At 35.5% G+C, this 23,875-nt stretch overlaps 1 protein-coding gene across 3 annotated transcripts in view; it reads left to right on the forward strand.

Annotated features, from left to right (window-relative positions):
• Nucleotides 1-23,875, forward strand: part of LOC131044746 (uncharacterized) — a 228,526-nt gene that overhangs the window by 174,818 nt on the left and 29,833 nt on the right. For all 3 annotated transcript variants that reach the window (XM_059218421.1, XM_057978163.2, XM_057978172.2), the window contains one exon: nt 10,450-10,515. In XM_059218421.1, coding sequence (XP_059074404.1) covers nt 10,450-10,481 — 32 coding nt within the window. In that variant the 3' untranslated portion in view covers nt 10,482-10,515. The remainder of the gene's footprint in view (nt 1-10,449; nt 10,516-23,875) is intronic.

The following is a 23,875-nucleotide window of genomic DNA, read 5'->3' on the forward strand; positions in this document are numbered from 1 at the left end:
GGTTTAATTGTTCTTCATAATATTATCATTATGTAATCTGCATGGAGTCATTAGCTGAGATACACCTTAGCGATCATTACCACAGATTGTGATTTTTGATCCTCTCCTTGATGTGGTATGGTAATCCCTTCGGTTCGCTGATGAGTCCCAGATATTTAGTTATGATGCTTCCCTTTTCTCCCTCGATCTTCCAATGTTATTTATACGTTGGTGTCAATGTAGAAAGACGCATCATTTTATAATAGACGCACCTTTTCCAAGTGAAGTGATTACTACTAACGAATCGGTCTTTGATTATATCAATTTATTAATGCTAAACAAGGTTGCCATCGGAATTCATGAGTTCACACTCTCTAGGCAATGCCATTATACCTCTTCAAAATATCCACAAATACATGTCTTGGTGTATATTCTATATACTGTTGTCTTGCTATGGTTATATGTATATTGATCCTTGTTAACGATAATGATTGATGGTTGCTACTCTCTAAATCGTGACTCTATATGCTAATCCAAAGTGAATTGTTACTACTTAAATCTCAATGAATTAAATTACCAATAAGGATGTTTTGTCTTTCAAGTGTAATCGGGTATTTAAGCAAGTGATACAAGCCAAAGGCAATTGCTTAGAATGAGCGGTCCAAGTTAGTAAAAGGAATTTATTCGATGGCATGAAGGTATTTCATGAAACAAATGCACTATATGTTTTGTTATCGATAATTTTCTCAATTGCCGCTTACTTCCACTAATGAACTTTCAATACATTATGTGTCAAATATTAATCTAGATCTGGTAAGGTCGTCAGTGGAAAATATTGGTCTTTACGTATTTGGTTATCAATGAAATTTAGACTCTTTTTCCATATTTGTTTGCCACCTCTATTATCACTACTATATTAATATTCTGATGAAGTTGACCATCAATATTATAAGTCGACCATATAATATTAATTTAGTGTTGCTTTATTCAAATTACTAATTTATTAATCTTAATTAATATCATTAATGATTATTTCCTCCTTAACGTATCTTTGATGACCTCTGCCTTATTGCATTATAATTGGTTGATAGTTATTATATAAATAATAATAAATAATAATCATAACAAATAATAATAAACATTAATAATTATATATTAGAAGAAAATCGTGAAGTCTCATAAATGAGACGATTTTCCAATATTATTAAATGTTAATTAATAAATGTTTTAATTATCGTATTTATTTAATCCAATGTCCAAAGAGGGGTTATGACAGTCCGCCCTTCCCGAATTTGCTTGTCCTCAAGCAAATGTTTATTTTAATTTCCTCAACTAAGTCTACTACCAACATGAGTTAAACAACACAGAGTATATACATGAGAAACACGAAGCATACACGTGGAAGGCACAAAGCATACACATGGAAAACACGAAGCATACATATATGCAAACACGGAGTATACACGTGAATACACACATTGTGAAATTTCCTTCTTGTTATGAGTAGAAACACAAATCAACACCAGCTTGATGCAAAAACATAAACACTCAATCTAGTTTGTGATCTCAGGTAGAGTATTTAAGAATTTCAAATGGAGTAAATATAATGAGTTTGATTAGCCATATCGACAAAGAGGATAGATAGCACAATGTTTGGATACTTACCTCAATTATTAATTAAATGGACTATGCTTAACTCCCTATTCGCCATTAATGAAAGAGAAAAGATTCAGACACAACGAGATGCCCGTAGCACTTATCAGGCCCAAGAGCGGTACACTCCCCCTTGGCCCAACTGATGGCAGACTTTGAGTCATCCATAGCGGGTTGCCTACCTGACAGAGGCCTAGTTTCTGCTGACCTCATTGCTCTATCTCTCTCCCACACTAGTGTTGAATGTGAAGTATACATCTATTATTAGTCAATTTCTATAAGATTATACTGTTATCAATGAGATAATTCCATACTCATTCCCTAGTGAGACCAAGGAGAAGTAGGTGCAATAGGATGCCCGTAGCGCTTATCAGGCCCAAGAGCGGTACATCCCCCCTTGGCCCAACTTGTGGCAGATTTTCGGTCATCCACAGTGGGTTGCCTACCTGACAGAGGCCTAGTTCCTGCTATCCCATGACCCTATTCCCTTGTATCTTACTGGGTTTGGTATGCAATTTATCCATTCATCACTAAATAATTAATCCATGGTTTCTTTATGGGATTAATACTTGTGATCTTAAAATCACATTAATAATACAATTCAGTACTGATTTGTAATTTCAATAAATGTTTGTGTATACATTAGCCTTCTCCATATTCACTTCCTCAGTGAGATCAAAGGATTTAGACGCAACGAGACGCTCGTAGCGCTTATCAGGCCCAAAAGTGGTTTACTCCCCCTCGGCCTCACTAATGGCAGACCTACAGTTGCCATAGCGGGTGATGTACCTGACAGAGGCCTAACATCTGCTGACCTCATTGCTCTACCCCATTTTCTCACTAATGGTCCATATGGAATTTATGATTAATTTATTCTCAATTTAAATGCCAGCTTATTTGTTATTATTTTTTATTTTTTTATTTATTTTTCTTTGTCATTATTATATATATATATATATTAAGTATTTTAAATGCCACATGGATATGCCTAGTTATCCACTATTCTAATTTGAATTACTCTGAAGTCATACCCATTCAATATCTATTTGGCTGATAATAATATATTTTAAATTCATCTTACAAGATGGAACCCTCGTTGCTTATCGGTCATGGTATTTGCCTCTGTTTATTGACTAGAATAATTCGTTGATTCAATCTTACCCTACAGGATGGCAAGATCATAGCTCTGATACCATTTGTAATGTCCCCTACTTGGTTCAAGACAGTTTTCACCGTAATTAATCGATTTCCAATATATTTATAACTTCACTAAATCGATTAAAAGACAAAACTATCTTAACAAGAATCCAACCTAGGACGTTCTACCTTTTCTGTAGTCTATCAAGTACTAGCTATCTTACCATACTAAATAATTAATCCTATTTTTGATTTATAAATCATTTACGCATTTATTAATTTTAATAAATACTTATTATTATCAATTAATTAATAAATACTTTGTTTTGGTGATTTAATAAATATTTATTAATTTACTAATTAATTTGTAATGTCCCCTACCTGATTAACATAATTAATCTATCTCAATATACTAATATTGGTTGATTGAGAGACTAAACATAAAGTCAGACAATGAGATTCTTCAATCTATTAGTTATTAACAAGTACTTATGTATTTTCCTCATTAGACGATCCTCATTAGACAATTAATCTTATTATTCCTCTTATTGACTATTTACTAAGAGTTCTTTCTAATTCTTATTGATCTTATATTATTATTTCTTTTGATCAAGCATCTTTATATATATATATATTTATATTAGCAATTATTATGTATTTGCTTATTACCTTTTGTATAAATCCTTAATACTGCCATTGCTTATTAATCATTAATATATATATTATGGCTAGTAATGGCAGACAGATCTGACACATGTCAGATCTGGTCTACCACTGTTTGCTGTCCATATTAATATTGTTATTGAATTCTGCCTAAAGACATTCTCGGACTCATATATTAAGAATTCATATGAAGCCCATCCTCATGCATACCACCAAGAGAAAGGATCAGACTGTTTATTATTTTACTTTTCCAAGTATTACCAATGCAAAAGTACTTTAGTTAATCTGATTTCTTAATTATTACTGGCATAATTAATTGGCAGTATTTTCTGATATATTTATTAACGCAGTGTCCCTGATTATGGTTTAATTGTTCTTCATAATATTATCATTATGTAATCTGCAGGTAGTCATTAGCTGAGATACACCTTACCGATCATTACCACAGATTGTGATTTTTGATCCTCTCCTTGACGTGGTATGGTAATAATCTCTTCCTTCGGTTCGCTGATGAGTCCCACATATTTAGTTATGATGCTTCCCTTTTCTCCCTCGATCTTCCAATGTTATTTATACATTGGTGTCAATGTAGAAAGACGCATCATTTTATAATAGACGCACCTTTTCCAAGTGAAGTGATTACTACTAAGGAATTGGTCTTTGATTATATCAATTTATTAATGCTAAACAAGGTTCCCATCGAAATTCATGAGTTCACACTCTCTAGGCAATGTCATTATACCTCTTCAAAATATCCACAAATACATGTCTTGTTGTATATTTTATATACCGTCGTCTTGCTATGGTTATATGTATATTGATCCTTGTTAACGATAATGATTGATGGTTGCTACTCTCTAAATCGTGACTCTATATGCTCGTCCAAAGTGAATTGTTACTACTTAAATCTCAATGAATTAAATTACCAATAAGGATGTTTTGTCTTTCAAGTGTAATCGAGTATTTAAGCAAGTGATACAAGCCAAAGGCAATTGCTTAGAATGAGCAGTCCAAGTTAGTAAAAGGAATTTATTCGATGGCATGAAGGTATTTCATGAAACAAATGCACTATATGTTTTGTTATCGATAATTTTCTCAATTGCCGCTTACTTCCACTAATGAACTTTCAATACATTGTGTCAAATATTAATCTAGATCTGGTAAGGTCGTCAGTGGAAAATATTGGTCTTTACATATTTAGTTATCAATGAAATTTAGACTCTTTTTCCTTATTTGTTTGCCACCTCTATTATCACTACTATATTAATATTCTGATGAAGTTGACCATCAATATTATAAGTCGACCATATAATATTAATTTAGTGTTGCTTTAGTCGAATTGCTAATTTATTAATCTTAATTAATATCAGTAATGATTATTTCCTCCTTAACATATCTTTGATGACCGGTGCCTTATTGCATTATAATTGTTTGATAGTTATTATATAAATAATAATAAATAATAATCAGATATAACAATAATAATAAATAATAATCATAACAAATAATAATAAACATTAATAATTATATATTAGAGGAAAATCGTGAAGTCTCATAAATGAGACGATTTTCCAATATTATTAAATGTTAATTAATAAATGTTTTAATTATCGTATTTATTTAATCCAATGTCCAGAGAGGGATTATGACAGCCAGATTTTGACTATCCCAGCTGGAACTAGGCTTAATTGGCATTTAGGTTTAATGACAACTTTGATCTCTTTTCTCCAAATGACTCCAAAAGGGTATGCAAGCAATGTTAACATTCCACAATGGTCCAATCCCTTCTTGGTTTGGTGCAATGCAATTTAGTCCTTCTCAACTATGGTTTTCAGACTGCCATGTTGTAATCTGAAAATAATAGTCATTAAAAACTCACAAAAATGAATGAATCAAACCCTATCCTTTGGAGGTATTGAATACCATATCAATATGGTCCTTTCCACCAATTTTCACAAATTTCCAACGGTGGAAAGTTGATTTATGGAGTTTTCTTGCTGATTGGGAACCCTAGTTTCTGAACAGTGCTGTTGGAAGATTCGTTTATTAGACCACTCAAACAATCTTTTCTTTAGGACTGGTAACAACAAAAAATATCTAAAATAAAATTATATTTCCATCCATATAAGTTTCAGATCATTAAATGAACCGTACAATCTATACCAAGCAATTTTCTTGCTGTTTCACAGTGAAAATCTGAAAGTGGCAATCGCTAATTTGATCATAACTTTCACAAAACTCAATGAGAAACCACCTAACAAATTGCAAATGAAAATTAGTTCATTCCTCTATCAATCACAATCAATTAAAGGACTTTATCAGAAAATAAAAATCCGTACAGTGCAAAAGAGTAGCGTTATTTCAGGAAAACACAAGGAAGTTTGCTCCAAAATGATTCCATTTTCATTCAAAAACCTTCTCCAACTCCCAAATTTGAGTTAGCATTACATATTTATGATTTTACAAGCATTTCCAAGTACTCAACCGACCACCAACTGCCCATAACTAAAACAAATGCAACTTTTGCAACTTTTATATGACAACATTGACAACTAATAAACAACTTTTGCAATTTTTGTTCTAATGACACGAAAACTTCAGAAATGACCCAAAATGAATAGAAATAGTCTAAAATGATCTTACTCCATGTAGAAACATCAATTGAAGACAAAATGTCAATTTTCACCTATTGGTCCTAGCTTGGACCTAGGGTGCCCCTGCATCATACTCCCAAGGGAAAAAGATTCAAGTTCCACTTGAATAGAGATATGCAACAAGGGAACCATGCTTGAGATCTTCATGTCTGGTGTTGTCAAAGTGTCATCTTGAACGTTCAACATGTGCACCAATTTATTGCTCTATGCTAAGCTTCCCAAACTGCCTTGTACATCCTCATTCCGGAAGCAATCCAAGAATTGTCTCATTTTGACTTTAGGTCTGTCTAAGTCTTGGGAAAGGTGCTGCGACTTGCCAAAAGGAGTAAGCCGACCCTTATCTACACTTTTGAGTTCCTCTTTCAACATGTCTCCAACAACTATAACTTGACTATTCAATTGTGCAATTGAAACAGCAAACTGAAAATTTTTGGTTGCCTTGTCTTCATCTTCATCATTCGAATACAATTTGGCAGCATATCCATCATCCATGAAATCAGAAAATATAACCGTTACCTCCGTTGTTTTTGTAACATCTTCTTCACCATATTCTGCATAACAATCTGCATACACTGTGTTCACTTCTCTTTGTTCTTTATACTCTTTTCCATCATCATTTGTATTTGCTGCACCTGTAAACACATACTCACAATATTGTTAGAAATAACATTTCCAATTTCAATGCACTCACTATCTTCACATTTTCCCTCTCCCTCAGATGGCCTAGGTTCTTCCACCATCAACAAAGACTTGCCAAGGTTTGGTTATGCTGTCCTCTCTTGCCTTCTCTTCTGAATGATCTTCTGGATGGCCCACTTTACCTTTTTTCTTATTGGCCAATGCCAACCATTTGCCTGGTTTTCTTTCTCAAGACACTGTTGCATCTCAAGATCCATTCTTTCTTGAATATTTTTCATTTGTTCCAAATCTTGTCTTATCTTTGTTATCTCTTGTTGAATGTTTATTTCTGTTACCTTCTCATCTTTCCTCTTCATCTTACTCCTTTCTCTTCTAATCGCTTGTTGCTTGCTTGGCAACTCCTTACGCTGAAGTCTCCACAGACTAGTCTCCTCAACATTTCCATTCTTTTGATAGCCCAATACCTTCACACACACAACTATCCTCTACCCAATAGGATTCTGGAAGATGCACTCTCCAAGACCTCTTCTATCCACTTCCTCTCAGTGGAAGAAATCTGCACACCTACCTAGTGTCATCACTATTGGAGGATACAAGTCACCGACTCTCTTTCATACCTGCAACAAACTTTCTCTCACAACTCTCTTGTCCTGGTGCATACCTTGCACTCTCAGGGTCTTCTAACTCTGATACCAATTTGATGCAGAGCAGGGGTAGAAATGATGTCAAATTCTCAATCAACAAGTTAGAAGAGCATTTGGGGCATCATAGTACACACTTTCTTCGCAAACCTTCACTAGGCCTTGTAGCCCTCCTAATAGGACTGATTCTTCATAAATTTTGATATAGGGTTGATAACCAAAATGTAAACACAGATTTAGATACCCTTTGGGCTCTTACAACACATAATTGCAAATGAGGTACTGTTGCTTTGGACCGATTGGGCCAAATTTTGACTGTCCCGACTGGAACTAGGCCTAATGGGCATTTAGGCTTAATGACAACTTTGATCTATTGTCTCCAAATGACTCCAAAACGGTATGCAAGCAATGTTTTGACCTAGGCAAGGTTCAAACACATCTACCAACATTCCACAATGGTCCAATCCCTTCTTGGTTTGGTGCAATGCAATTTAGTCCTTCTCAACCATGTTTTTTAGACTGCCATGTCGTAATCTGAAAATAACAGTCATTAAAAACTCAGAAAAATGAATGAATCAAACCCTATCCTTTGGAGGTATTGTATACCATATCAATGCAGTCCTTTCCACTAATTTTCACAAATTTCCAAAGGTTGAAAGTTGATTTATGGATTTTTTTTTGTCACTGGGAACCTCAGTTACCGGGTTCCCCTGTTTTGGGGCCCAAACGCGAACCGGGTCCGCGTTGGGTTTGCCTTGGGTCCGGCCAGGGTTCGCCATTTTGACTGTGGGTTCGCCTTCCCCTGTTTTGGGGCCCAAACGCGAACCGGGTCCGTGTTGGGTTTGCCTTGGGTCCGGCCAGGGTTCGCCATTTTGACTGTGGGTTCGCCTTCGCCTTCCCCTGTTTTGGGGCCCAAACGCGAACCGGGTCCGCGTTGGGTTTGCCTTGGGTCCGGCCAGGGTTCGCCATTTTGACTGTGGGTTCGCCTTGGCGAACCCACAGTCAAAATGGGGAACCTTGGGTGAACCCAGGCGCGGACCCAAGCGAACCCACGGGCTGGGCCAGTCAAGTCACCAAAAAAGTGACTTTTTTTATATTAAAAAACTATTTTTTTTTTCCTTTTTGGGGCCAAAAATCCTAATCCGCCCTTGATAATTGGTATTTGGCATTGATCCATGATGAAGTAGCATACTATTAAATGTATTTAGATTTGTAATTTTTTATATTTCTTTAAATTTTTGCATATAATATATATATATATATATATATATATATTATTTTTATTTATATATATATATATATATACTTGTACAGACGAACCCAACCTACTAACCCAAAAGGAATTTTATTTTTTTCCCGAACCCACGAACCGGGTTCGCGTCTCCGAACCCGATCCCGAACCCGAACCGGTAACTGTAATGTTCCCAGTTGGGGATTGGATTATTTGGCGTTCAAGTCCTGCAAACAAACGTTAGTATACAAACAATATGAAAGATAATTAAACATATATATTTATTTGTGCAATTATACAAGAAAGAATGCTATACGTTATTCTACATATTTAACAAATAATGTTAACTGATTTATTGTATCTATAAAAAAAAAAAATACAATACTCAGTTGGACCTTACCTGGATTGACCCAACACTCCATTGAGAAATATTTCTCAGTTAGGAGCAACCCAGGATGTCGTCCTCCTAAGGTCTCTATTTGGGATCTCTATTAATGAGTGAAATCATTAATGTTCTCAAAGCTTGGCCAAAAATCCTAATCCGCCCTTGATAATTGGTATTTGGCTTTGATCCATGATGAAGTAGCATACTATTAAATGTATTTAGATTTGTAATTTTTTATATTTCTTTAAATTTTTGCATATATATAAATATAATTTTTATTTATATATATATATATATATACTTGTACAGATGAACCCAACCTACTAACCCAAAAAGAATTTTTTTTTTCCCGAACCCACGAACTGGGTTCGCGTCTCCGAACCCGAACCGGTAACTTAGCTGGGAACCCTAGTTTCTGAACAGGGCTGTTAGGAAGATTGGTTTATTAGATCACTCAAACAATCTTTTCTTTAGGACTGGCAAGAACAAAAAATATCTGAATTAAAATTATGTTTCCATCCATATAAGTTCCAGATCATTAAATGAACCGTACAATCCATACCAAGCATTTTTCTTGCTGTTCACAGTGAAAAATCTGAAAGTGGCAATAGCTAATTTGATTATAAGTTTCACAAAACTCAATGAAAAACCACCAAACCAATTGCAAATGAAAGTTAGTTCATTTTTCTATCAATCACAATCAATTTAAGGACTTTATCAAAACATAAAAATCCGTACAATGCAAGAGAGCAGCGTTATTCCAAGATACACAAGGAAGATTGCTCCAAAATGATTCCATTTTCATTGAAAAACCTTCTCCAACCCTCAAATTCAAGTTAGCATTACATATTTATGATTTTACAAGCATTTCCAACTAGTCAACCGACCACCAACTGGCCATAACTAAAACAAATGCAACTTTTACACAACATTGACAACTAATAAACAACTTTTGCAATTTTTGTCCTAATGACACAAAAACTTCACAAATGATCCAAAATGAATAGAAATGGTCTAAAATGACCTTATTCCATGTAGAAACTTCAATTGAAGACAAAATGTCAATTTTCACCTATTGGACCTAGCCGGGACCTAGGGTGCTCCTGCACTAGAATGCCACTTATTGAAAATTGCTACAATTAAGTTGTATAATGGATATTGTAACTTCTAGGTATAATGTATTGTTGAAGCCATAAATCTTTGATAAATTAGCTATGTCTATCTTTTCTTCATCTCTATGATTTATTTAACATTCTTAACAATTGTATGATTGGCAGTATGATTGCTTTTAACAGCAACTAGAAGACATATACATGTAACCTTGATTCACTAGAAGTTTGTCTTTATTTTGTTTACCCCGTTCTTCTCCAAAATAGAGCTTCTATCTTAATGTCATTTTCATCTTTTTTTCTAAAACATCTTTTTGTGCCATTTTCTCTTTTTAATACACATATAAGGATATTGCAGGTACATTTCATCTTACCAATCCAATTTCCTAAACAACAACCAACCTTGACATTTCAAAGTTCTCAGGTAATTATTTGTTGGCTTATGTAATTTGTTCTTCCCATTTTATAGTTATGATCAAATATTTAACTGCTGAGATTTGTATTGTAAATACTAATGTTCAATGGGAGTATGATCTTTGTCTTCAGGGTTGTCTTAGACACTTAGTTATGTAGGAATCTAGAGGGCACACCTCCCATTGTGATCCCATTTTTTCTACTTGTTTTCCTCACATCGTTGAGAGTTCATTGATTTTTTGGTCATCATTGTGGGATTCATGTTTTGAGGATCTACAAGAGATCCTTGGGACCCGACTGATTTTCCCAATCCATTGAAAGCATCTTTTGGATGTCTTGATGTTAACCACTCCAACAATTGTTCATCAAATAGAAAATTTATTTGTATAATTGAAAAAAATTAAAAAAGAAAAGGGCAACAGTTTCAAATAGTTATTTCCATGGTAATTGATAATATACTAATCAGATACTGATGTCTACAATTTCAAATTTCATATTTTAGTTGGAGTGCAAGTGGGTATAAAGAAATGTGGTGTCCCCATCCTCGACAATACACCACTGGTATCTCACATGCTCCATCAATTTTGTGAAGTTTCTAAGAAGAGACAAAATTGTAGAAGAGATAGACGATGTACGTGGCCAAAGGTGAATGGGAAGGCAACATTGATTGATGGCAACATCAATAAATGATAAAGATCATCATGAAGACAGCGGACAATATTATTAATTGAATCCAGGAAGACATCGATGATACCAGGTATTGAGGATCCATAAATATGAAGTGATAAGCGATCTGTATATTGCTAGATGGTCAACTAATGAATAACATCAACATTGATTTCCATCGATTTGCTAATCAAATATTAGTCCCCTGAGAACCTTAATCGATGGATAGACCAATTAATATTATATGACAGTAAGTTGAACATATTAATCTTAATAAAGAGGCACGATGCTAATGGAGTGATTATGCTTTATGAACATAACCATGATGGTTATATGTGAAGAGGTCTGATTAAAGACAATAAGGGGCAGCGATCAGGAAGAGACAAGGGACATGTCTCTTAAGACACCTCATCCCCATCATATAAGAAGACAATCCCAATCATTTCTAAGGGCATTGAATATTGTTTTTGTTTACTTGTATCCTATTTGGATCTACTAAGTTGAGCATTCTTTCCTCTTGGCAAATCAGGTTGCTTATAACTAAAGTAAGAAATCAGGAAGAGCACCACTCTTGTTGCAAGCATATAACTTTATATCAGGAACAGCAACATATCACTGTAAAGTGATATCAACATCTAAATCTGCATATTCATATTGGTATATAAATCATTGCAGTCTTATAGCTATCTTTATAAGGAGGATCGTTGCTTATTGACATTAGCACATTGGGAAGAGCAAGGACCACTTAGCATCTGCAGATTCACAAGGAGCAGTAGGCTTCTATATCGATATTTGCATGCATTTAAGGAACTGAATCTGACATAGCAACATCAAGATACTGCAGATTCATATCTACGTAGTAGAGAGAGATTTACATTAGTAAATCCAGTGCGACATTCAAGATTTCTTTGCATATTTACTCATCTTCAAATCTGAGATAGCAACTCATCTTATTATTCAATATACCAAATATTTGTGCATACAATTTTAGTTATATCAGAGATAGCTTCAATATCAGTTATATTTCATAATTCATATCATCTACACAGTATTATCAGCATATAGTCAAGATCATTAAGGAAAGACATCTCTTACAAGTGATCTAGCAAGATAAATATCCCTATTTCCTAAGTCATAAAATAAGGGACATTACAAGAAATTTGAATGTATGACACATGCACATAAGAGGGCACAAAGGGTCCTATGAGATTGGAGTTAGTCCCAATAGGATAGTACTATTATGATCACTAATTTAGGATCATCATCCTACTTTCTCATAGAATGACACATGCACAAAAGAAGAGGTAGCTAGTAAGAGATTGACTAATTGATATGAATTTGCATAATCAAATAGGAAAAGAAGAGTTACATGTGTAGGAATACAAATGATTGAAGATGGGAAACCAAAAGGGGTTGTTTGCCAAACATGACCCCATAGGATTGACCTTAGCAAAGGAGCATAACATATAGAAAGGTTCATGGAACTACAACAAATGAAGAAATAGGGAAGTATAATAGAACATGTATATGTAGAAAAGAAAGTATTAAGGAGCAAGGATTATCTAGAAGGGAAGAATAACATGTGGAATGACAAGCATAGGAAAGAGAGTGATTGTTATCTTGAGTAGAAGAATGGACCATAGAGAATAATCAAGGTCACCAGGGGGCGAAGGTGGGTATTGGTACGGCTAATTTTAAAAGATAGGAGACGGAGGTACTTGGAGATGCCAATATTTTTAAATATATTTTAATAATTTCCAAAAAATATCATGACATAGAACTTTGACATGACATGTATGCAAAATGTGGAAGCATTCACAATGCATGTGAGTTGGTCTCATCGAATGTGATACTTATAGGGGTTAAACTTTTGGAATAGATGTAAACAAATGATTGCCATGATTTTCAAACCCGACATTGGGCAACTTTTGTAGTCTTCTAGGGGCGTTTCACTCTTCAAGGGTGGCTTCAATGCTTCCAATAGTGGATAAATGAGGGAAAACAATGTTTTTGTTTTGTTTTTTACCCTTTAACTTGAATTTTCCTAGAGGAGATGAGCAAGAGATGGCCATAAAGTTGGCGGGAGACAGGGAGATGGTGGGAGATGCGGAAGTGAGGTCTCTGACCCAAAACAAAGTCTTTGCGTGCACAAAAAGAATCCGAGACGCATCTTCGTCTTCGAGATGCGTCTCCCGGTTATAGAGAATAATTATAATAGAGGGAATTTGAATGATGGAAGTGGGAAGTAGATGAAGTGTCATATGCTAAGAACATGGTAAGAGAAAAGAAAACCATGTAAATCTATGATATGGAATAGGAATGAGAAGGTTTTATGCGAGACATCACGGTGAGAGAAAAGAAAACCACATCAACCTATGATTTTAAATAGGAACAAGAGCATGAAAGTATTATAGGAAGGTCATCTATTAGGCCACATGGAAACAAGAAGAGAAAACCATGGGAACATGCAATGTGGAATTGGAGTAAAAGTATAATAAGATCATAGGCTAGAAAATATGAGATAAATATGAGAAGGCTGTGTTAGCATATGTCCTAACTATACAAGACCAATAAGTAGGAAGAAATATAGGAATGATGAGGAAGATATATTTAAGAACATGCAAGATAATGATATGATTTAGTTTTTAAGAGGCTAGGGATACCATCTTCATGGGATTAAAGGTCATTTCCTTTGTATCCATATTTGATAAGAATATTGAATCTTGTGCCCTAGGACCTTTCAAGTATTGGGAATGAAAAAGGGTTTCACCATTGGAGTCTCTGGGTTTAGCACCATTAGCAAATGTGCACTCATTATTTGGTGAATAAGCATACGGAGGTTGATCATAAATATGGGGGTCAATGTGCAAAGAAGGAATGTTGAAGTCTTATGGGTTAATTTTATATTCACCCATGAAGGAAGGAGTAACAAGAGATCATACCATTGTTTATGGTAATATGGTTCATAGGGCAAAATGGAGGGTAGAGGTATTGCAAGGGATGAACCTCCCATCTTTGGACCTTTCTTTGGTGGGGTCTATGCATTTTTTACATGTAGTTGAGATTAAGGATGTTGTTGGATGGGGTGGTGTGGCATAGTCTGTTGTTTTGGGAGGATGGTGATGGCAGTTTATGGTTTTTTTTCTTTGTTTTGGTATACTTCTAGGGTGGGGGCACCAATAGAAACCCCCAACTATTTAATCTAAAAACAATTCTGAAGAACCCAACCATTTTCTATATAAGAATTGGGAGTAGAGGAGGATGGGTAATTAGAAGAAGAAAGAGTGACATCTTGAGTTGAAGAGGAAGGAGTAACAAAAGTTTACTCAACATGAGGAGGTGGAGGAGTGTTGATGTGTGTTTTATGCACATGCAAGCATCAGAATAAACTACCAAAGTACGTTACCCTCTCTTGAACAAAATCACCTCAGATGCTAAGGGTAAGATCAACTAAAATGATTCCAAGGTTTCTACACCCAGGTCTTGACGAGTGGGTAACTCAATGGTCGATGTGAATTGTTGTTTTCACTTGGGGACTTACACAATTGTTCAAATCAACTTTGCTTATCATGAATATGGAATGGGTGTGCTGCTTAGGATTTAGCAATGAAGCTCTTGACTTAATTCTAGCAACACTTTGTAAAAAAAGGGGGCAAAAGGGAATAGGGTTTAGGAATTCTATTCTAAAGCCTAGAATGCAAGAAGTGAGGAACAAATTCAGTGGAATCAAACTAGGCAAGGTCTCACCATCAAATCGAACAGATTTTGACACAATCTTAGTGCAATCATCTATTTCATAGATTTTCAAATTACTACCATCAAACATTGATACCATCCAAGTTGATGCATAACAATGGACGCATAATAATCGAAGTTAAGCTTACATAAATCTCCAGTTGACCACGCATGGCGCACTTACAATCAACAAGAGGCTAGTGGTATGGATAAATGGATTCCACACAAAAATATTCAACAATTTCTTCATTCAATCTAACAAACATGAAAGGAAATTCTAATCTAACTTGGAGGAATTGAGAACCTTGAATGCAGGACAACACAAACAAAAATCACCATCAAGTTGAACAATGATTTATATTTAAATCTGCAGCATTTACCAACAATTCTCAAAATCTCTCCCTTACAAATGAGAGGCAATGGGGTATATATAGAGTCTCATACAAAATGGATGGCCAAGATTTAATCAAAATCAAGGGCCAAGATCATGCCAACACAGCCCTAAAGTTGCCTTAATTAGGGTTTACATCAAAAAATGGAGCCACCAACAAATGGCCCAATAGAAAGACACCTAGTCACCAAATAAGGAATCTTCTAGAATATTTTGTCTTGCATCTCTTTTTCTCACAACATAATCCAAGAATGTAGCTAATACAGAATCTAATTTCTCCATGGACATGCTGGGTAAGGTATCTTGTTGTAGATCAATCACGTCCAACGCATCCAAGGTTTTCTCCCAATCTGGCATGATCTTCTACGAATTGTGGACATGAATCAACAAAGAAACTAAGTCATCCATCTGACTCTTCAAAGAATCCAACTGATTGAAGTACATGAACTTTATCTTGTCTCTCAATTCTGCTAATTGTAAACCATTGGCTTCACTGACATCAACCCCCAATAACCCCTCCATTGAGGAAAGGATCTTTGACTGAATATCATGAATTGATCCCTCCATCTCCGCACAATCCTTTTGTGCGTGCTCATAAGTTGATTTGTTCATGGCCAATGAACAATACTAGCCATGGGAATCGTATTTATCTCCATTATATACAATATTCTACTTGATCAATGTGGACATAGGAATTCTCTTCAAAGCTCTGAGGCATGGAATAGTTTTCTCCTGAATAGGTCGGAATTCCTCCCAAACTCCCTCCAAATACTGTATCCTGAATATCCTGAATATGAGCCTTGTTGTCCTGTCAAAATCCTGGACAAAGTGAGTAAGGAAATCATCCGCCTGTCTCTTCGTATCTTCAATCCATTTCTCCACTTCCAAGAGCGTATCTCTCGTTGCCTCATAATGTGTATGTAGTCCACGATCAACTGCAATAGGGGAAATAAGGGTGGGATTCTCACGCCTTATCCCTGCAATGTACTCTCTAAGTTTAATATTTTCTTCCTCATACTTCTCTTTCTTTTCAATCTCCCGGTCCAATCTAGCACTGATCGGCTTGAGAGTATCACCAACTTCCTGGAATTCCTGCTCTTTTGTAGTACGACCAAGCGCAACTAAATTAATCTAGAAATCCATGGGAGTAGCAACATCCTTTGTCACATCTCCAATAGGAACAACCACCTGCGCAATCCGCATTCCTATCTCATCTCTAGCTATATGTAACAAAATCTCAGCCTTCTTTGGTTCTTTTTCCTTGTTGCTCCTAGCTAAGTAGTCATCAATATCGTCAATCGGCTACGCCTCTACCATTTTCTTACTTTTCTCCATACTCTTCATCGGCCTATCAGGAATAGCAGCCATCTCCATATCATCATTGAGACACATCTCTCGATCAAGCTCTCTCATTGCCGAGATAACATCATCATCATCATCAAGATTATCCCTAGTCAAATCATATACATTCTTCCCTAAACTAACCTCCAATAGGACAATAGTAGATCCCAACTGATCGTCATCTTCATTAGGTGGAGCAGATGTAGTAGTGGCATATAAATCTTGAACATTCTCTGGTAATATCATTGTGTTGGAACATTGTTTAATCTCTTTGTTCTATTCGGGCACTTCAACTTCCTTGATTGATGAGACACTGAGGGGAGGTGAAGGAATGATAGGTGAAGGAATGATAATCTTTTGCTTCTTCTTCTTAACCTCCTCAATATTCTTCCCTCTAGCCTTGACTTCTCCTAGTGTGCTCTTCCTTCGCTTGGGAGCTTGATTCTCCTCATTCGCATGAATCCTTATGTCGCTGATAGTTCTTTGATCATCTTCGGAAGCGGATTCCTCCTGTTTCATCTTTTCATAAGTGAAGAAACACCCATGTCAACTAACTTGTTCATCTGACTGTCTACCCTTCCTCGGGAGAAACTCAAGACTTCTCTCATCAATACACTCAAATGTGTCACTTCTTGTTCTGACCAATTAGGCAATAGAATAGCCTTCTTCATTTCATTCTCATATTGCGGATGCGTATGATCCTTGTCATCTAATATCTGATCAGAAATGAGGAAAAGTCCACACTTATGAAATCCATGGACATTCTGGACCACAATCTTCTTTTCACTGCTTGCTTGTCCATTAGGTTGGCTCAATAATCTTCTATGTGCACCTTGTGAATGAGCTTATCTCCCCTGATCCTTCCAACTTTTATTGGGATTATTGGGATCAAATCTTTCTCTTCTCTTGTATGTTGCAAATCAATAAAATGCAAGTTGTTCAACTGTTGTGCTAGCTGCAGTGGTGGAATAGCAAACCTCCAATGTTTTTCCCTATGGAAATAGGAAATGTCATCCCCATTCTGTGTTTGTCCTTCTGGATAGAATCAAACTCTAGAAGCTATCTCACCACCTCAAGTTATATCATTCTGTCTGTAGGATACCTAGGAAGCCTGTAAGGTTCAGATTGAAATCATGAATCCTAAGGTATGTGAAAGTGGGAAACTGCATGTGCCACGATCCATATTTCTTTATCAGCTTTGTTGCCTCCTTGGACAACCTCCTGTGGATTCCGCCTTGCAACATCCATGTTATGTACATAGTGAATGCATCATTCACTCTCTTATAATCTTCAATTTGATACATGTTCAGTTGTGGATAACATTCATAACTCTTGTACTGCCCTTGTTCATTCTCGACTTCACCTCTGCAGATCAATCCTTTGTAGGTAACAAATCACGCAAGTAGATACGCCAAGTAGGAAGTTATGGCGAATGACTTGGATCTCTCCATATTCCTCAGCTGAAAATCTAGATTCACTTATGATTTTTGACCAATTGATCAATGTTCCTTTCAGACAATCCTGGATGAAATAGAACATCCATCCATCATATATTCCACCCTTTGGCATCCCCATCACTTGATTAAGAAGGAATACCAAATCGCTATATTTCTCTTTCAAATTTGTGCACATGAGTGTCTTGGGAGCCTTGGAATGATGAGCCCTAGGTTCAATCATCCACTCCTTGTTCACTATGGCCTTGCGTGCATCCATCTTCTTATATCTTTCTTCATATTCATCCTTGGTTCTATCTTTCATGTCTGCTCCACGTGGAATTCCAAACACCTCAGCAAGGTAGGCAATTATGGCACCCTTAGGAATCTTGATCATTCGAGAGTGAGGATCATAACATCGAGCACACTCCAGGGTTAGCGCACTGCACTATATGGACTGTGGGAACGAACCCGGCGGCTTGATAAATACTACTCTTCATAATGTTTGCATAAGCTAGGGAAAGAATCTGGCTTCCAATTCCAAACATCTGTTGCCACATTTATGTTCAGGAAATGCATGTTCATGTCTGTAATCTCCTTCCATCTGGATGACATCTTGGATTCTAGATAGAATCTTGTCTCAAGCATCCTTTGTTGTTCCTTCCGAATGCTAATTCCGAACTTCGACATTGCACCTATATGAAGTTGGAAGTTAGCAACCTTGGAAAATTTATCTTGACAACTATTTTTAGAATTAAACAAGTTGTGATTTCTTCATGATTTAGACAAATTTATGGATGAAAATCAAGAATTTTATCCACATTCTCAATGAATTCTGAAAATAGAACAAAAATGTGACAAGACTAGGGTATGAAACCCTCATGAAATTCATTAAAATCATCAGTTTTCAAACTTAACAAAGTCTGAAGACACCTCCTTATACCTAGAAATTTCATCCAAATTAGAGTGCAAAGGAGTATATTGGATCGGGAAATGAACTGGGAAAGGTGTGAAAAGTAGAATTTTCACTCAAAAGTTGTCTAAGGACACCTTCCCAAAGTCAACAATGGCTGCTAGCAAGTCTGAAGACAACCTGCAACTCTACAAATCAGTCACTAAAAACATGTTGCAAACGCGTGTTATGCAAAAATTTGACGAAAACACTCTTCACATGGTGAAAACAATCAATTCCGGGTATGTATGTATGGCTGGTAAAATAAAACTTTTCTAAGGACAAGTCTGAAAATGATGGTTTCAGACTTACCAACACCTTGCAAAGTGATAAGAAACCTTGGAAATGATGGAAAAATGACTTATAAACGCCCTCCAAGTAAAATCGCTAAGGTAGGTAAGTGGCTGGAAATGATTTTTTTTTAGGACAGCCTGTAACAATGGCGTCTCAGACCTGCAACAGCAATGAATTGCTCTGAAAATGCACATGAAACCTCTCCAAACAGCCCCGAGACAAAATCGCCTAAGGTGGAAATCAGCTGGCAATGAAATGTATGTCTGAAAAATGTGTTTCCAGCCAACAATGGAGGTAAGAAAACTTCAGCAATGGAGGAAAATGTGCAGGTCTGAAGTCAACAACAATAAATTCTAGCAATGGCGCCAACCACAATGGAGGATAATCACCAAAAAATGGAGGAATAACCTCCCCAAACAAAATCGCCCTCTCCTCAACAATGGCGCCACCCAAGGAAAATCGCTAAAGTCTGAAAATTCGCCTTCAAACACTCTCCTATGGCTGTCAAATAAAATCGCCTAATGCTGGAAAGGAAGAAAAATAGACAATGGAAACAACTTTCAGCCTCAATGGTGTCAATTTGACACTTCACTAAATTCGCCAACTGAAAAAAAAAATCGCCCAAATCAGGAACACACTTGGCAAATATAATATTATAATATTGTTGGCCTCCCTCTTTTAAACTAGTTTTCACCACAAGTCTTCACCACACAAGCAATGTGGGATAAAACTTTGATACTTATACTTGCTTGGGGAAAACTGATTTTCTTCTAGAAGGTAAAAATCATTTAATGTTTATTGCAAATCATTTATTAATTGTTTTTATTTTTTAAATTATCGTCAACATTTGTAAAAACAATTAAATTTGGGGTCAATTTATTTTAAATAATTCAAAATTCAATCAATTTTTTGACCCTTGGGGGAAAATCGCCCCATATTGGGATAAAAATCCCAATGAAAACTTATTAAAAATCATTAAAATATCCTTGGGGGAAAATTGTCCCATTTTGGGATAAAAATCCCAACAAAATTTCATCAAACTTGCACAAATCTGCCTCTAGGGGAAAATTGACCCCTGTCTGGAATGAAAATTCCATCTTAAATCTCGTCATTCAGCTCAAAAATCACTTTTGGGGAAAATCGACCCTTGTCTGGACAGTTATCTGGACCTAAAATCATCAAAATCGTCACAGGTGGAAATTCGCCTTATGTCTGGAATCACTATTTGTACAAAAATCCTTTAAATCTCGTCACAAAAGTCCTAGTGGAAAATCAATAGGCATCAGGAATCATCATTTTGTTCATCATTAAAGTCATCCGCAGTCTTGGTGGAAAATCGTGGGTCATCAGGAAGAATTCCGACACTTAGTCAAATTTTACCTCTCTGGTGGAAAATCACCCAATGTCTGGATTTTGAGTGGGGAAAAACAATTAGGTCCATCAGGAATCCAGTGAAAATTCACCTCCCATCAGGATTTTGAATGGGGGAAAATCACGGGTCATTGGAAATGTTGGGGGAAAAGTACCTCCCATCAGGAATTTTGACATTTTGACCCGTAGAATATGGATTTTCATTGGGAATTTAACAATTTAACCACTCAAATTCATCTGGACACTTAGAATTTTCAATAAAATGCATTGGGACTTAGACAATTTTATGAAAATTTGAGCGAAACAAAAGGAAACCTATTAGGATAAAGTGCAAAATCAACTTGAATAACTTCCTAGGAGTGAAAAAACAACTCCTAAAGGTTCTAAAACACCTTAGCACTTAAAAATCACCGACAAGGATGTTCAAAAACATGTTAATGCTCAAAAGGTCTACACTTGGACAAAATTAGGATCATTTAAAATCTTAACTTTTACACACTTGATCCTATAACTTCAAAACCCTAAATGATGATTAGGCATGATCAAAATCCGAGACTCGGGCACTGGAACTCAAAATTGCCCACTATGTTGCCAAAACCCTAATTTAACCAACACAAAAAGTAGGAAAGAGGGGGTCCCTGTTTGCAATGGGGCTATGTGTGAAAAGGTCACAACAAGGAGAAAGGTGAACTTGGAGATTAAGAAGAATGCGTGATTTTGCAGCTTGACAATATTGGAAGGGATCTTCATCAATGAGAATTACGCAAGACTTATTATTACAAATAAAATTTAATGACTGATAAAGATTAAAAGGGATGACCCTCATCACATGGACCTAAGGTTTGTCTAGGAAAATGTTATACACTTTCTAGGCATTACATAGAATAACATGGTAAGTGTAACGAGGGTGATAGAATCAAGGAAGAAGATAATATCACAAGGATCTTAACTAATACTATTAAATACTTTAATTCATAAGTCAATTTTCTGCAAATGAGAGGTGTCAACGTTTATTTTATGTAAGAAATCCTTGTTGGAAATGTTTGGGACCTGAACCATTAACTACCAATGCACATGCAATTCTAGCATTGTGACAACCAACAATAGTCAAGAGAGATAGATTGTCTTGAATTCATACGGAAAAGGAAGTTTAGGAAATGAAAAGGTAATGTTTGTGTCATTGTGATGAATGGAATCAAGCATAGAAGCCACCTTAGTAGGTGCTGTATTATATTTATTGAGATGGTAATGTTTGGGATTCTTGGAAGTGATACAAGGTAGAGGGGAAGACCAATGGTAGTAGAAGCAAAAGAAGTTGGGATAGATAAGTTTTTGTTGTCTAATGCCATATGTATGAATTACCACATGATAATATTTATTAGGAAAATTCTATTGTATGAAAAAAGGGGAGGGAGAAGAAGGAACATAAGAAGAGGGAGGAGGAAGTCATTGTACCACTATATGTGCTTGAATTCATTAGGAAAGAGAATTAGGGGGAGCTTCATATATAATAAGCGCAAAAGGGAGAAGAAAATAAGCAGTAACAAAATGTTGCATATTGAATGTTTGAAATTGAAAATTGGAGGGGTCAATTGTTTTCTTAATTGATTAAATTGTCTTGAACTAGCATTTTTTATGGTAACCTATATTTAATTAGTTATTTTAATGAAGTTGATTATTTTAAAATGAAGTAATTCATTTTGGGGCCCAAAAAGAAATTAAGATTCTCTAGTCACTTTATGGGGAAATAAAGTATAATTTCTCAAATGTTCGAAAAGGGGTATAAAAGGGGATTTGCAAAGGAGAAATTCATATCTTTGGACATTTTCATATTCTATTGTACAATCACAAGATCACTTAATCTTGTTTTCTCCATTAGTCACTATTTGCTTTGCATTTATTTTCTTCTACAATCAATTCAATGCTTAAGTAATTTGACATACCTTCAATAGTAAAATTGTCCACCTCCGATTCTTCCTAATGAGTGTTATTTCATGCTACAAAGGGCTTCTAAATGAAGAGAATCTTTTTGTCGTTTCTTTGCTTGTATAAATTCTCAAGAAAAAACTGCCACTTTATGTAGATTAGTGGCTATGTTTCCATATCAATTGTTTGGACTTTGGACATTGTCACTTGTGTTAACTAGTGATTTTTATAGCTTATTTTGGTAGTTTGACAATTATTGTTTGTGGAAACTAGCAATTTCAAATTTACGGTTTATGCTAATCAATATTTTCATTACCATACAAGAAATATTCCATATAAAGACTTGTTGATTGTTTTTGATTAATTGGTAAATGGATTTTTAGATTTCCTTGATCCTTATAGATCTTACTTCTCATTTGAGTGAATTTCGGTCCTACAAAAGCATAGTCATTGAGGAGATGTGGGAACAACTCTCATATTTTCTCCTTGAACTACCATTTTGTTTGCCTCGGCATCTTTTTGGTGGGGCTAATGTGCCAAGTTTCTTGTGGCCTTCTTGTAATATATCTCATCTTGTGCTTCAACACATCCAACACTTCATGTGAATCTAAGACTTAGTCTTCAATGAAGTGTAGCTGTTGCCCCTCTTCCCCATCTCGCATGGATGATTCATTAGTTTAATTGCTCACAATTCATTATTTAATATTTATCCCCTACTTAAAAAAAATCTCTTAAATGTTTCTAGCCTTGTATTTGGCTTGATTTCTCAAATTGCTCCTTTACTTTTAGATGGATTTGCCTAACCCTCTTTTTTTGCTTCTAATTATCATTTATGAATCCTACCCTTCTTTCCCTATCAATTTGCACCCAATTTTTTTACATTTTGCCCATAAACATTTTGATAAACAGTTGGCAAGAGTGATATAAAATTCTCTGTTTGCAGATTTGTACGATGTTGGTTTTTTAGAGTTTGTAAAGTAATGACCTTATGCCAATATTGAAACTCAACTTAACATCTATTCATTACACATGGAATGATAACTGATACTGTAAGGATTTCATTTATATATCTGCTGTAGACGAACATTTCTCAGAAAATAAATGACTGAAAATATCACTAACACCATGGTCTGAGATTTATCATTCACCTTTACAAATTGTACATTGTATGACAGAGTATTGATGTAAATTAATGCATATAATTCTGACCTGAACCACATTATTTCTCACCAATGAAACCTCACACTGTTTCAAAGCAATG

The sequence above is a fragment of the Cryptomeria japonica genome, chromosome 3 (assembly GCF_030272615.1).
Source record: "Cryptomeria japonica chromosome 3, Sugi_1.0, whole genome shotgun sequence".
NCBI lineage: Eukaryota > Viridiplantae > Streptophyta > Pinopsida > Cupressales > Cupressaceae > Cryptomeria > Cryptomeria japonica.